Genomic DNA, 15,903 nt, shown 5'->3' on the forward strand with positions numbered 1-15,903 from the left:
TTTGGTACGAAATCAATGTAATGTCTCAAAGCATTACTCAAAGTACACAATCAATGTTTTGGTGGTTTTGTCACAATTGGTCCTGGGAGAAGCAAAATATTTAATGATGTCAAAAGTATTCCTTTTAAGATGTTCAAAATAAGCAAAGAAAGATTTCGCTTCCTTTCTCCGTTATTTGAAAATTCATTACTGGGGTCATGGGGTACAGGAAGAACATTATTTCTCTGGCCAAATATACTACTTCAGGACTAAAAAAGGAGAAGCAAAGGAAAGAAAAATGATGGCAGAGGGCTGAGATTGCTCTGAAGAAAGGGGAGCCAAGGTTTACATTCTTTAATGCCATCTTTTTGGGCATCAAATGGAGCATCCAAACCATAAGAGAGACCACAAATATGTTCAGGAAGGCTCAGCTCTTGCCTTGCAGAGTTATAAACTAAAAGGAATGACAAAAAATAAAACATCCAAATAGCAACAGAGTTGCTAAACTGTACTTTGACATCACAGTTTTTTGCTGAATGGACCCAACTTAAGAGGGCTTGTGCAGAGTAAATGATGTTCACTGACGCCACACTTCCCTCCACCTCCAGTAACTGGTTATCAGGTGGTTTTGCATTAGTAGGTTCAGCTTCCCGACTCACAGAGGTCCTCGGAACCAGGCTGATTCCAACTGATCAGCTGATTGCTTAACAACAGGATGCTAGCAGGCATCCCACCATGGCACTGGTTGCCTTCTCTTCATCTCTGAATGTAAGGCAGTATCACTAATTGAAGGTAAAACTCATTCTAGAGACAATTTTCTTAAGGGGAAAAAATAAAACTCATATTTAGAAGCGAAGACGACTGCCTCTTAGGTCTTTGCTTCTCCTTTACATTCTGTTGCCAATAAGAGCATACCAGCCTTGTGATGATTGAGTATTTCTGGCTGTAGTGAATACTCAGTCTGGGTTTGATTTCACGAAGCTCACTAATGCATTGTCCTCTTTTTGCTGAATAATTGCTAGTGTGTGTAACTGCAGACCAGCAAACGTATCTGAAAGTCCTCCTAGGCTATCAGTAAGAAGATCTGCAGGAGTCACCTGTTACTTTTCTTCGCTAACAGTTGCTGCACCCAAGGGATTGCCAGACTATGATTATGAAGATTAATTATACCTGCAGTAAACGGTCCTGCTCCTTTTGCCACTTTTCCTGCCGTTTTCGTTCTTCCTCTTGATCCCAAACCCGACGACTAGGAGCACTAATGGATGGGACTGGGAGCTAATATAGCACAGAAATGAAATAATATTACCTTCTTCCATGTAATTACCACTCTAAATTTTAAAACTTTTTTTTTTTAAGTGAGAAATAAAAGCCATTACAAACACTACAGCTTTATAGTGACACGGACTGTAAAGTAGCCTTTTCTTCAAAGGGACAGAAAGCAACCATTTCATTGCACGTTAGAAAATCTTAGTCAGTACTCTTAGATTTGATCACAATTTTAAAGCAGTATAAAAAGCGATAGAAAGCAGTGGACTTCTTGAAAATACCAGGATTATACAACTAATTAATAGTTTGTACATAGTACTTACATCAGGCATTGCAGGCTCTGGGCCTCCTGTGAGATTTGGAAGACAAAAACCAGAAATCTTTAGAACCATACATTCTCACTGCTGCAAGACTTGTGTAAATGTGGGAAGCCTGAGCTTCAGGCTAATTTTTGCTTCCTTAGTAAGCCATGCTTGCATTTTGCCCTACTGAACTTGAGATCAGAATTCATTAAGTGCTTTCAACTAATGTGTGCAATTGTTTAAAAGCTTTACATGCTTACAAGTGCCATCAGCAATTGCTTAAATTAGCAGTGCATCTCCACTGTGTCAGTACGGAAGTTCTTTGCTACACCTCTCCTATTGTTACTATTCTGAAACCCAACTGTTTGGCATGACCGATAACCAGAATGCTGCTCTAGGGTACAGCAGCTACTCACCTACTGCCCTTCATGTGAATTAAGAACAAAAGACATCCACAGACAGCTTCTCTACCACAAAACCACGTATTTTCATTTTCCAACTGTCCCCCTTCCCTGCTCCTGAAAGGACCCTTGAATTTCATGAGCTCATCACCATTTATCACCAACCTTATGCTATTTGAAGCTATCATGCTTGGTCTTAGCTTGTGCCAAGATGATTATGAGAGACACATGTATTCGGCTAACATATTAAAAGTTGAGAAAATGTGGAGGAGCACAGATTTATGTATAATCCTTTCCCAAGCACCATCACTATTTTTGTTTGTTGCTACTGTAATTGTTACTTAGCTGTCCAAATTTCAGTTAAAAAAAAAAATGCATAAAAGCAACAAGTTGTAACAATTTTCTGAAGTATAACCACATGAAGTGGAGAAAACGTAAATTTTGGATACAAAAGACATCTAGTGAGTCACAGACTAGTGTCTGATCTGTATATGCAGAGTTTTATCTTCATTATCGGCTTGCAACAGCCACAGGGACAACAGGACAAACAGTCTTGATCTCCTGCAATTGCACCAGGAGATGCTGAAGACAGGCATAGACAGCACCTGTCTTTGCTCCCCCCTTCTCTCACCCCTGTAAGCTTATGCTGGCCTGTACAGGTTTAAAAAGAAGAAACTTTCATAACGTTGTAAAGCTAAAGCGTCAAAAATTTAAAATGAACAAAACTGTACTGAGCATACACTCTAGAAATACGCTCTTCTCCTCCCCCTCAAGCACAAGTGAAATACTTCAATATTGCTATAAAATTTATTTAGAATAAAAACCAAACTTCATAGCCAGCCTTAAAAAAAACCCCACCAAAACCCAAAAAAACCCCCCAAAAAACCCCCAAACAAAAGCCAAAGAAACAACAAAAAAATAAAACAAAATACCACCATATTGCAGATACAACGCAGCAGAATTATTTTAAAAGCAAACAGAACCACACAGATTTATGCTGTGGCACTTCATGTATCACTTCTGGAAAAAAACAGAAGCCATCACCGCTGAAGGCAAAGTTCTGGCTCCACTAAAATCATTGGCAAAATTCACACTGAACTTCCAGTGGGCCAGAATTTCACTCTTTCAGGCTACAGCAAAACAGCAAGGCATACATAGTCTGAAGACAGCATTAGACATACAATATTAGTGCAAGTATGTGAGTTGTGACATGCAAAACACCAAAAAGCAACCTACAAAACCAAAATTGAGTGCTTCATATTTTGCCTTTAAAAGCTAGCATATTTAATTCAAAATTGACATGGGTGGTCTCGGGATCTTGTGACACCACCACATAGGGGAAAGCCAGCAGCTGCCTTTTCCCACCAATTTAGATGAAAGCACAGAGCTGCAACTCAAGATATACTTAATTCTGGATTTGACTTTTTTTTTTAACAGCTCTTTGAGATCTGCGCTAAGGCTTTGCTGGAATATTCAGCATTATTCTTGTTTTGTAGGTAGTAGCAAACCTGAACAGAGAGTGCTATCCTTCTTACTCCTACCCAGTGAAAAAAAAAAGTATGAACAACATTGAAGAGATTTAAACAGCTATAGATATAAGAGAACACACAAAGACCCATTACCACAAAGGTAGACCCATGAATTGTAAGAATAACCTGATGACCCTGGGGAAAGAAGGGAAGTTAATTATGTTGCTTTGTTGTAACTGCAACAAACAGTTCTGAAGAGGTATAGTACCCAGCACCAGACTTGTTAGGAAGAGTGTGCAGGAATAACAATTTCATGGAAGTACATGAAATGTTAGCTTTTTGGTTTACCTTGTTCAAAAAATTGTGACCGTCTTTTAAAGTTTTTCAAAGAAATAGGTTCAGATGCTATTTGAAAAATACAAAGAATACAAACAAGTCAATAAGGTGCTGTCTTTTCTTTTTTTAATGACTATCACCACTGGATAACAAACATTTGTTAGACCTCAAATCTACAGCAACATCACTTCAGAAAAATAAAAAGCCCCTGAAACAAAGGAAATCAACTCTTTCATAGTAACAGTTTTTAGTAGGTTATGTCATATACTGATTAGTATTTCATTTTATCACTAACAACGTCCAACTATAACAACAGTGCAAGTGCCAAACTTGGACTCAGATTCTCCCTGATTTGAGCCACCTCGACCGAGATACCAAATTGGATGAAGGATCCTCATGACCATTTAAGGTCATCAGAAAGACATCTCCAGAGCGCAAATGATCTCTTGGGGAAACTCTTTTATAAATTGCCATGCACATTCAAGATAAAACAAAATGCAAAATTCTGATTTAAGGATTACTGTTCCATTAAGAAATATACATACCTGGTTTCTCTCACTGTCATCAAGTAAGGCTATAAGTGGTCATAGCATCGTAAGTAATTATTATTCATACCAGAACCATCAAGATCGTTCTCCGGGAATAAAAGTAAAATAATAAAACAGCCACCACCCCCAAAACTTCACAACTGAAGTAGGGGAACAAAAATCCCTGAATACTCTTTACATTCTTCCTGGGCAGTGAAATAAATTGATACTCTTACTGACTCAGTCTCCACACAATGCAGTGGCTATTACAATAAATTGTGTGCCTTCTCCTTCTCTTTCACCCCTACCACACAGTGAATTTATAACCACTAATGCCGAGATGGGGGGTTGTCAGTGCTTTCTTGCCAGTTCTCCAACTGCCTAGCATGTGTGGAAGCAGACTCCATCCAGTTTGGATGCAACTAGATCTCTGCGATACCTGGCTAGCTTTCAGTTCATTAAGGTCTCGCTTCACCCACCATATAAAGCTTGCAATGACTACAGGTTTAGTGTCTGTGCTTGTTCCAAACCCACACAAACAGTGGATGAAAAGCAATGGTAGTTTACCTCTTTGTTCGCCTGAGCCAAGATCTCCTTGCATTCCATTTATCAACTTTGCTTCTGTATCCTGAAAATAATACAAAATAAAGGGCTTAGGTTCATTACATTTGTGGAAGTTTACCCAATTACATGTCTCCCCTGACAAGAACTGTATATCATTAAACACTTCAGTACACTTTCCACAGAACATACAAAGCAATCTAAAATTTCCTGAGCATACTATATGGTAAAATGACTGCAGGCATTTGAGGGCATCAATAATCAGCTGTGAATTGGTGGCTGAAATAAAACCCATTAGTTCACAAGAACATGCCAGAAGCCAAGATCTTCCTATTTCAGCTCATTCTCAGGCTCGGAGTTATTTGCAAGTAATTTGAAAGCACATATGCCTTTGTTCTTCAGTGCTGCAACTTTCATTTACACTAATAAGGGAGGTAGAAGTCTTTTCTGAAGAATAAACACTCTATACATTTTAGGTAAAACATAGTCTGCAAATATTTTAACACTTATCACTGTGCAGTGTCCACTCAAGAATGGACAGTAACAAGTCTTCAAAATATCTTATTTACCTTAGTAAGTGCACAGCTACATCTCCGTATTTGCAGTATCCTACCTGCTCCTTAAGCAATACAAGTGAAAGTAAAATTTCCAAGGTCTCTTCTCCATCCTCCCCCTATCAAGGCATTACATTTTTACTTTATTCCTTCCCCCAAATCCCACGATGGTTCAAAGACATACTCACAGACTTTTGAAGGCTGCTGGAGAAATGTCTTTTTGTTGATATGGTGGAAACATTTGAAATGTTTTCTCCAGAAGTTGCATCAATCCATTTATTTTCAGATGTACCTATAATGTTGGTAGCCATACTGGTGAGATTGAGGATTTTGTGCCTTACATGTGGCAGGGAAGGCTGGTCTTTGCCCCAATCTTTTTGGTATGTGGAGGATCAAGAAATTAATGTAGACAGTAATGTCAAAGAACAGAACAAGAGTTAATGAAAACACATTAAAATAACACAAAAAAGCACATAACAGAAGAGGGAGAGACAAATCAGGTGGAATTTGTTAAGACAGGAAAAAGGGCTTTTATGAGCAGACCGCCTTCCCCAAAAATACAAGTGTTAGTCATAAGCCAGGTAAAAGTTTACCAGATGTTTTGCTAATATGGACTACAGGAGCTTGGCATTACAGAGCAATTAGTATTCATTGCAAGCTATTTCATTAGCACTAGTAAGGAACAAGAAAAATCTTCCTACTTTACTCATACAAGGTACAATTTTACTAATAAACTATCCAGAAAGTGTCATTTTCATGTATGTGCTCGTTATGAAGTACTGAGGGCAAAAAAATGAGAGTCTAAACTAAACTAGCAAAATTGATAAGGCAAAGACAAATTATAATCTTCTCTCAGACTCCATCATTCTCCCCTTCCACTACCTCAAATTTATTAAATGAGTTCTTCTCCACTAACCTCACTCTTCATTTGTGCTGGACTCTGTAGAAGTTGTGACTTGTTCACTGTCTCTTCCTCACTTTGCTATTTCTCTCCCCCATTTGTTGGGAACTTATTCTACCTAGCTTCTCACTAAAAGAATGTTTTGTATTTATACTGTGAAGGAAGTCACTGGTCACACTTCCAACTCTGGAAAAATTCTTTTGGGACTTTGAAAGGGTATCCTGATTAAACCCATGGCAAGTCTAGGGATGCTACAAGGCCTTCAGCATGGGCAGTACCATCCTGGAGATATTACATCATCCCAAGATTTGGGTCAATGGCCAAAATCATAGCACAGAGGTGTTATACCACCCACAAGCTCATACACCACCTGAAAAACTCCCTGAAGAATGAAACACAACATCCTCCTTCCCTGAAGAAAGGGAGCTGCTGATTGAGGGAGAGAGGTTCTGAAAATTACTATCTTCTAGACATCAGGCCCTCTTCATTTTTGTGGTATGGCAAGAAGGAAGTGTTATATTCCCTTGTGTCTTAGTTGCACCTTTTTTACCTTGCATCCTCTCAGAAACAGGCCAGAGCAAAAGAGAGAGGTCAGTAACTCAATGCTTTGCAGACTTGCTTGTCAAGACATTTCTAATGCATGAGTGGTTAAAAAAGCCAAGTTATGTTAAAATGCAACAAACATGCTAGCAAACTACTTAGCTTAGATACGTATTACTACTGTAAGAGTAATAAGGACTCTCAGCTGTCAGGTACAGCAGAGACAAGGCTTATTTGCCTTACAGAGCATACTGTATCTGCCCAACGAAACAACTCACCGTTCTTTCCATATCGTCTGACATCCATGACCAGGTTTCCAGTTTCTAGTGCTCTGTTGATGGCTTCTTCCCACTGACTATAGTCCATACGTGAAACCTTTGTGCTGTTGATAGCAATGATCTCATCACCTACATGCAGCTGACAAAGTGCTGCAGGACTGCCTGCACAAAATAGAAGAAAAATAAAATTGTGTTTCCATTCACAATTATTTTTTCACCACAGTTGTGACTGGGGTGGTGGGGTGGGGGTTAAAGTAAAAATAATAATAATAAAAAATTCAAAGAAATGTTTATTGGTGGATATCCAGAAAGTCTTTGAAAAAAATCGACTACACTGTAACATAAAGTAAGTAAACTCAGTTAATATCGAAGTAGTGTTTAAATTTGAAACTTAGGAAAACAACAAAGAGCATCAGTCTTTTGGACTTGCATGCATTCACGTTCTTGCTAGCCCATTTAATAAACAACCTCTAGGCCCACTCTTGCCTTCAGTAACTCACCTTTATAATTTGCAAGAGCGACAGAAGCATCACTACACTGTCTGTATCCAACAATTAGCTGTAATTCAGCCAATGCTTTGGTAATCCTCTTATTTGAAAACAAACAAACACCCCAAACAAACAAACTAAAACAACCAAAAAAAACCAAAACGACAAACCACAACAGCCTCCACTTTGTTAATTCCAGTAGAAGCTTGCTTTCTCATATTCTTATTTTCTGGGCTCTACTGACAAGTACATTTGCTTTGCTACAATAGTTTGTTAGCTCTGAATTGACTGGTAATTGGACTCAAGATATTGCTGGTTGCTGCCCCATTGGGCTTCTCTGTATACTACTAATTTTGTCAATTAAGAGCAACTTTTATCACAGCTTGGACTTTGAATTCTACTGATACTCTACAAGACAGGCTGCACTTTATACTCTTTTTCATCTATGACTAAACATTGGCAAGTGATGTCATTTGCCTAAGGACACAGAGAACACAGGCGCAGTTAATAAACTTTTTTCTATTTAATTTAGAAAATGGATGAGCTGGGAAACTCAGACTTGCCTAAGTAAGATTTTATGAATTACACCTGAATGGTTCTTTCATTAACAGTTACTCCCTTAGCAGAATATAAAAGCTAAGTGAAAATGTAGTTAAGGATTGCACAATAAATCCTCACATTAATAAAAGAAAACAAACTTGAATTACACAATGGAAGCATTTTCCAAAGTAAGTAGTGAAATCCACACATAATGCTTAAAATGTACCAAGAACAAGGCTAGATTACATCATCAGAAACAAACGTGGGCAAGCATGACAGAAGAATTTAGACACCATATGCTTCATCCTGACCTCCTTCTGACTCACTAGTAAAACGCAGCTAGAAGTCTGGATCATCCAGTAAGGATTCAAAGAGCTTTTAATACGCCTGGCACCCCAAGAAGTTAAGAAATGAAAAATGCTGTGTTTCCTGATACTGCACCGAACAGCGATCCATCATAGTTCACTAAAAAACCAACACTAGCTACTACGTTAGAAGAACATAACTCCATATTCTATTTTTCCAGTATTCTTCTTGAAACATGGACTAAGAACTCCATTAGCAGTTATGGGTAAAATTTTCAAAACACATCAATTACTTTTAAGCAATGTTATATAACAAAAAATAGGGCTTTCATTTGGAGGAAGAAAACATAGGCAATAAAGTGGAGGAAATGTGCATCTCCTTAGAGCCAGGAAGGAGTTAAGGAATTAATAGATTTTCAAATCTGTTAGTGGAAGGTACTACTAAGGATACGATTGAGGATACTACCACTGAAGCTACTATTTTCAACAATATCATATAATATTTGGAATTGTGTCTGGTTTTGATATTTAAGATCTTTTGTACCATATAATTTTGACTACACAGAGACTGAACTTTATGCTCATGGTAGAGTGAATGCTTTAGGCTCAAGGAAAAATACTGGAGCGGATAATTTCCCTGTTTTGTGTTGTGACAGAACGAGCCCTGGGAACCAAAAGGTGATGTTCATTTTACTTTGAAAGTTTGGTTCGTATAAGACCCACTTCAGAGGCAAGAACGGTACCTCAGTTCTGGTACCATAAGCACATGAGGGAAAAACTGGATTACATTTCAGGTTTTAGGAAAGGAAGGAAACTTAAGATTGCATGGTTCCTCCTATAATATCATTAGAAAAACACATCCAGACCATGTGGACCTGAATGAATAGCAGCAGTCTCTAGATTGCATGTGTAGACCTAACACAGCCAGGACAACTTACACCACTTCATGTTTGGCACGCAACTTTGCCAGCTGCTCTTCCTCTACTGCCTCTACAGTCTGTGAATAAAATGGCTTCTCAAGAGTGCAAACCGGGTGCCTATATTGGGCTTCTGCTCTGATTCACCTCCACAGAAATCTACAGAGACTAGCTGGCAAGTCAGGTACCAAAAGTTGTATGGTGACACCTGCCTTTCTCTGTCTAGTTCCTCCAAGTCTATAGTATTTACTGATAATTTGTTTTATACCTATATATCCTCTCTGCATAGAGGATTTAGTTTACATTATATAAAACAGGTATTGCTGTTTTTCATACGTTTTGCTGAAGGTAAAAGATTTTTCTTTCTTCTACCCCTCAATGAAAACAAAACCAAATTCACTCATTTTCCATGTATATTTAGGTATCTCTAGCTATCCCTAGCTGTTGTTATTACAACAGACAAATACTAGCTCAGAGTCATACAAAAAAAGTGAAAAAGCAAGTCCTTTGTCCTACAGGCCTGCAAGTGTTTGATCGCAGACATGCACTCCTACATCAACATCATCTCCAAAACTTATTGCAAATAGGGTGGGTGAAAGGGAAAGGACTGAAACAATAAAGATTATATGGCATTGGGGAAGCTGGCAGAACAATGTCTAGATTAATGACTTTAAGACTTTCTGTTTACCTAAGTTTTAGCATAAAGGTTGAAAATTCCTGTAAAAAATGAGCACTATCTTCTTTTATATGTAGTAAATGGGTCCCACTGAAACAAGTGTTACAAGCTTAACTCTTATTAAGCTTTTTGAGAACACTTGTAAGAAGTTACTTTTGCTTGCAGAGTAGTTTTCTAAATGATTTTTTGAAGAAAAAGCATATGTAGAATACAGAGTCATTTATAAGTAGTAAAAAGATAAATGCAGGTTACCACCTAAAGAAAATCACGTAGCTAGTTAGGATGACAAATATGTTTAGACAATGACAGAAATTCTTCCTGGAAGCTATTTCTGGTCTCACAAGAGAGAATAAGGTGACTAGGAACAGTTGGTATGGATTTGCCAAGTCTAAATCATGCTTGATCAACCTGGCTGTCTTCAATGATAAAATGACTAGATCTGTGGATGAAGGGAGAGTGGTGGATACCATCCACCTTGTCTTTAATAAGGCTTTTGACATGATCTTCCACAGTATCCTGGTATCAAAGTTGGGATGGTATTGTCTACAGGGCAGAACAACCAGATGGGTGAAAAACTGGCTGCGCTGTCAGGCTCTATAAGTAGCCTGGAGGCTGGTTACAAGTGGAGCTTCCCAGGGATGTATCTTGGGATCTGTCCTCTCTATTATGTTCACGAATAACCAGCAGGAGGAGGTGAAACACACCCTCATCAAATTTGCAGACCATACCAAAAGGGAGAGGGTGGCTGATATGCTGGAGGGCAGGGCTGCCATTCAGAGCAGGAGTGTGACATTCAACAAGGGCAAATGCAGAGTCCTGCTCCTGGGATGGACTAACCTAGGCCGGGGTCTGACAGGCTGGAGAGCAGGGCTGGGGCACCCTGGCAGTGGTGGGGCTATATGAAGAGTAGCATGACCAGCAGACCAAAGGAAGTGACTATCTCATTCACTCAGCACTTGTTATGCCACATTGACAATACTGAGTCCAGTTTTGGTGTCCCACTGTAAGAGAGACATCAATAAACTGGGGCAAGTTTTATGGGAGGCCAGTGGGATGGTCAGGGCTGGAGCACCTGCCCTGTGAGGAGAGGCTGAGGGGTATGGGCTTGTTCAGCCTGGAGAAGAGAGGCTGCAGGGGGACCTAACAGCAGTCCCTCCAGTATCTACCGGGAGGTCACTGAGAAGGGAAAGCCCGCGCTTTACTGAAATTCATGGCAGGAGAACACAGCACAGTGGTTATAAACTGAGACAAAGGTTGGTCTGACTGGATATGCAGGGACAGTTTTTTCTGAGAGGATAATTATGCAATGACCAGAGAGGCTGTGCAGTTTCCATCCTTGGAACGTCTCAAACCCACCTGGGTACAGCCCTAGGAAACCTGATCTGAACTCAGTCTTGACGCTTTTTTGAGCGGGGTTTGCTCTAGGTGATCTTCCAAGGTCCCTTTCAACCTGAGTTATGCTATGACCTATCCTTAAAAATAGAAAATGCAGCATTCAGAAGTGCCCAGCTGAAAGCACATCTTACTCTTTCAATAGGCTGTTCCTCTTTCATCCTTCTTTACTTTAAAGGAAGCTACAGTTTTTGAATAAGGATACAACATGAGTCAGTTGTTGAAAAAAAAGATGTTAAACACATGCTATAAACAAAAATACCAAGATAGAGTCCATTCTCTATTCAGTTTTTATACTTCGTGCCCTTCCTTGTGAGAATGGTAATAATGCATAACCAAGGTAACAGCCACAAGGCCTTCATCTTCTCCTTGCCTATGGAGCTGGGGATAGGGCCCACGTGCACCTTGGTGAATGACCAGCAGGAACATTCACTACCCTCAGGTTTCTCATTTACAGTTGGCAGCGCAAAGAAACAGTCCTCTGCTTCCAAGCAACAAAATTGAACCAAAAGCCTAGCAGCAGGGAAAGCAAATGGAAAGTTATTCTTCATGCAAAGCAAATGTTAACGGTTACAATCTAATTATGAGAAGTACCCCGCTATAGTGAAGAAAGGTCTAAAAATTGAATTTTAAGTAAATAAAAAAATGAATTAAACAAATCGAGACTGGCCAGTAAGTGCTGTTAAAGAGTATTTTTACCTCTCTGGAAAGCAAAATGAAATGCTAACTAAATTAGAAGTTTCCAGTTATTTCTCCTTTCTCAGAATGATCTTGTGTTAGCTGAAAGAAAGGGCACAATTCAATAATCCTCAAGAATTACTGGCAATAGGAAAACTCACTGTTCAGAAAACAAGCACTATGTGTGATTTGCTTGGGTTTTTGTTGTGTTTGGTTGCATTTTTTTTTTTTTTTAAGAAAACTGAGCTTGTTCTCTGCAGAAGACTACTGAAGCTTAGAAATAACGATGTATGTTTCATTTCAAGACAAAAATGTTTGCTTTTCCTCAATATTAACACATCTGAAAAAAACCAAACTGCACTGGAAAACAATTTAGACCCTCTCCAGAATCTGCCAATTTAACTGTCTCCAAAATTCAGCATGACTAAGAAAGTATTTTTATTTCTATTTTCCCTAACTCCAAACTAAGTTTCCTCTGCATGTGTTTACAAACCATATAAAGTGAAATCTTTTAAACTTAGCTGAAAGGAACAATCTGAATATTAGAAGTCTGTATGTGCCCCCTACTACTGTTCTGTAAGGGGCTTGGTGAATGTTTGAGTAATCGCGTTTATGCCTTTTCAGTGGTTATAGAAATACCCTTGACTAGGAAAATGCATTTTTGGTATTTCTGAATTCAACCCGTTTCAAGAGACGAGGACTCACAGAAATACATTAGCAAACTAAACATAGATTTTTCAGTTCTCTGCCTGATTTTTTAAAGTATTTCCAGCATTCTTAACATCATTGCCTTAATTTAGAAGGCTCTGCAAACCAAACGTAAGAACAAAAATTTGTGCAGTTAAATACACATTTACCTTCTTCAACTGTCTGTACAACGGCCCCTGAAGAACTCCAATTTGTTGTAAACCCAAAGTTGCGACTGTGGCCAGGTCTCTGGTTTATACTGATTCTCATTTCACTGTACTGTTCCTGAAAAATAAAACATGACACTACAGTATCTGGTATCACAGGAATCTAAATGAGGGAAAGTTTATCCTCTAAATAAGTGAGGCTGCTCACAATGTGCACTTTAATCATCTATTATTAGCATCATAGACAACGGAAACTGTATTGAAGCCAGTTCACCAACTCGTTTTTTATTCAAACAGGTATGTTTTCAGTTCACATTTATATTTTCTCTACGCATATATTTAGCTGTGCATTTCTCTTATTTTAACTGTTTTGTAACACAATGCTATAAAATACACGTAATTTGAGGAAACTAAACCCCTAAATGGGTCTTCACGGATAGTCTTGTGAATTTGTGGAATGGAAACTGTGGAGCATCAATGAGAAATGTGAAAGAGCTAGATAACAGTAATTAACCTTATTTTTTTCTTGCACACCCTAAAGTCGGCATTATTAGTTTCCTTTAGGCTCAATGCTGCAACTAGGTTTACTTGGGTGAACAATCTTCATTTATATTTTGAGTGAAATACTACTAGCTTACTACAGACTTTGTAATGGAAGCCTTAGATAATAAAACTAATCCCAGAATTAGCTAGAATCCAGATCTTCCATTCTAGCAGACTTTCAAGATGCTTTAAACATCAGAATCCAAACCAAACATTATAATTTTAAACTACAGAAATGTTTGTTTGGGAAAACATTTTGGATCACTCGCTTTCAATCCCACACTATATTATGAACATGTGTCGCATACATTAACATTTTAATGTGAACTCATTAAAAAACAATTAAAATACCCAAATGCATGCTATTCACTTTATTACCATGGAACTGACATTGTTATAAAGGGGAAAAAAAATTATAGACTTTTTCTGTCAAATACTGGTAAAAGAGACATATTCCAGCAGTGCGTGCATGGAAGAGACCCCCACATGTACCAAATTTGGTGTACTAAACGAACATCTCCATTTTAGTTGCCTGGCAAACCAGTTTTCCCTGAAGGGTGGAATTCATTTTCCCCAAGTTGAAATATTTAGAAGTCTAGGTATCTAAGACAATTCCCCAAAGCTCCTACGTTGGTAGGATGCAACAGGCAGCTGCAGGGAGCACTGCACAAGCAGACGTAGTTAGCTAGAGTCTCTGGGCAGGGCGCAGGCAGAGGAGGCTTCAGCAGTACCCAAGCACTGGGTGCAGAGAACAACAACATTGCAAGGCAACATCTTGAGGTTTCGCCTCATGTTACAGAAGCGTTCCTGGCAAGACACTCCCTGTTACAGCCCAGGGTAGAAATTAAGTCTTCTCTTCAAAACACAGCTACTAGCCTGCAAATGCTCCCATACAACCCAAGTCCTCAGGTGAGTAACAATACATTAAAAGTGAATCTGCTACTAGACAGGTTAGCTCATTGGGCTAGAGCACATTTAAAGCTTTTGAATTTGAGTGTGTTCCTGGAAGTTGCTGCTGCTGTTATTTTTATTTCCACCATCCCAACCCGGCTCTTCCTCAATCCTATCTCTTGTCAGAGGAGTAACGTGACTTTGTACACTGAACTTCATCATTTGGACAGGTTGTCTCCAGAACAATGAGCACTCCACAAACCTGGTGTTATTGCCCTGATGACTAGTAAACTATATAAATCTCTCAACTCTGGCAATGATTTACAAACATGCCAAATGGAACTTGCATTCCTTCAGTTATAGGTTGTTTGAGGCACAGCACAAGCTTTTTTTTTTTATTATTAAATTTTTTATTTAAAAACCCACATTACTCATTTGCAGGAAGGACAATTTATAATCTCATGACTAATGACAAGGGAAAAAAAATGTGAACCTCGTACATTTTGTTCTCATTTGGCTTGCTTAGAGTGATACCAAGAACCCGTATCTAATCTATGTTTTCACTGATTAGAACAGCAATTCCTCTGCCTGTTTTTGCTACAACACAGATAAAAATCACTACTTCTTTCCTTACGCAGCAATCACAACTTCAAAAAATTATTATGATTTCATTACAATGGCCAAGGGATAACAGGAGTATTAAACTGAAATGTGTTCCTTTTCTACAAGTGATAGGGAAGAAGAATGGTTCAAAGTGTCTAAATTTATAAAAAGCTGGTGTGAGAAGTGATTTCATAAATCAGCATCAAGGTCTTATGATCTTAACCCAAGCAACTGGCACAATTAACTTTTACAGCAGCATCAGGAATGCGAAGAATTCATCTCTAATCTGTCAAAGGGTATGAACCATGTCATTAGATATTACAGGAAGGTATTGACAATTAAAGCTATTGCTGGTCATTTTTCATGTTAAACATGTAATCAGTTTATACATATTAAATAAAAAAACCAAAACACTGAAAGAAAGGATGAGCACATACAGAAAGAGATGGCGATTTGCTTTAAAATTCATTAATGAGAACACTAATTAGATTAATTTCAAGTAAATAAGTATTTTTTTAAAATGGGAGGACTCAAGCCACAACATGATAGTATTATACTAATGTTTAAGGCTGGCCTTTGAAAAGCTGATCTTTATTTTCCACCACCAGTTTAAAAGTGCAAATGAATGCTATAGCAGCTCAGATCGTTCATCTAACTGACTGCGCTAATTTGGAGAGTAACAAATACTTTGCAAGCATCAAACAACATTTACAATAACTATTTTGCATTAGAATGAGAAATAAAATTAAGCACAGAACATAAAGAAAAAATGCAGCAAAAGAACCAAATACTTTCTTTCCAAATTTTCTCTCTCCCCTGAATTAAATCAAAGGAAATAGTAGTTCTCTGAGCTGTTTTCTTACTAGCAAAAAATACTTGCTTTAGATGTAATTTTATTCATT

The 15,903-nt window shown here is 38.3% G+C and overlaps 1 protein-coding gene across 8 annotated transcripts in view; it reads right to left on the bottom strand.

Moving 5' to 3' along the window:
• Positions 1-15,903, bottom strand: part of LMO7 (LIM domain 7) — a 130,658-nt gene that overhangs the window by 16,174 nt on the left and 98,581 nt on the right. For 5 of the 8 annotated variants that reach the window (XM_064440728.1, XM_064440721.1, XM_064440727.1 and 2 more), the window contains 7 exons: positions 12,968-13,082; positions 7,115-7,276; positions 5,584-5,768; positions 4,848-4,908; positions 3,766-3,822; positions 1,569-1,594; positions 1,150-1,254 (listed from right to left, as the gene is read on the bottom strand). In XM_064440728.1, coding sequence (XP_064296798.1) covers positions 1,150-1,254; positions 1,569-1,594; positions 3,766-3,822; positions 4,848-4,908; positions 5,584-5,768; positions 7,115-7,276; positions 12,968-13,082 — 711 coding nt within the window. Of the gene's footprint in view, positions 1-1,149; positions 1,255-1,568; positions 1,595-3,570; positions 3,613-3,765; positions 3,823-4,847; positions 4,909-5,583; positions 5,769-7,114; positions 7,277-12,967; positions 13,083-15,903 lie in introns of all 8 variants that reach the window. The other 3 variants (XM_064440722.1, XM_064440724.1, XM_064440723.1) reach the window with 3 other exon arrangements.

This window comes from Phalacrocorax carbo, chromosome 1 (assembly GCF_963921805.1).
Source record: "Phalacrocorax carbo chromosome 1, bPhaCar2.1, whole genome shotgun sequence".
Lineage (NCBI taxonomy): Eukaryota > Metazoa > Chordata > Aves > Suliformes > Phalacrocoracidae > Phalacrocorax > Phalacrocorax carbo.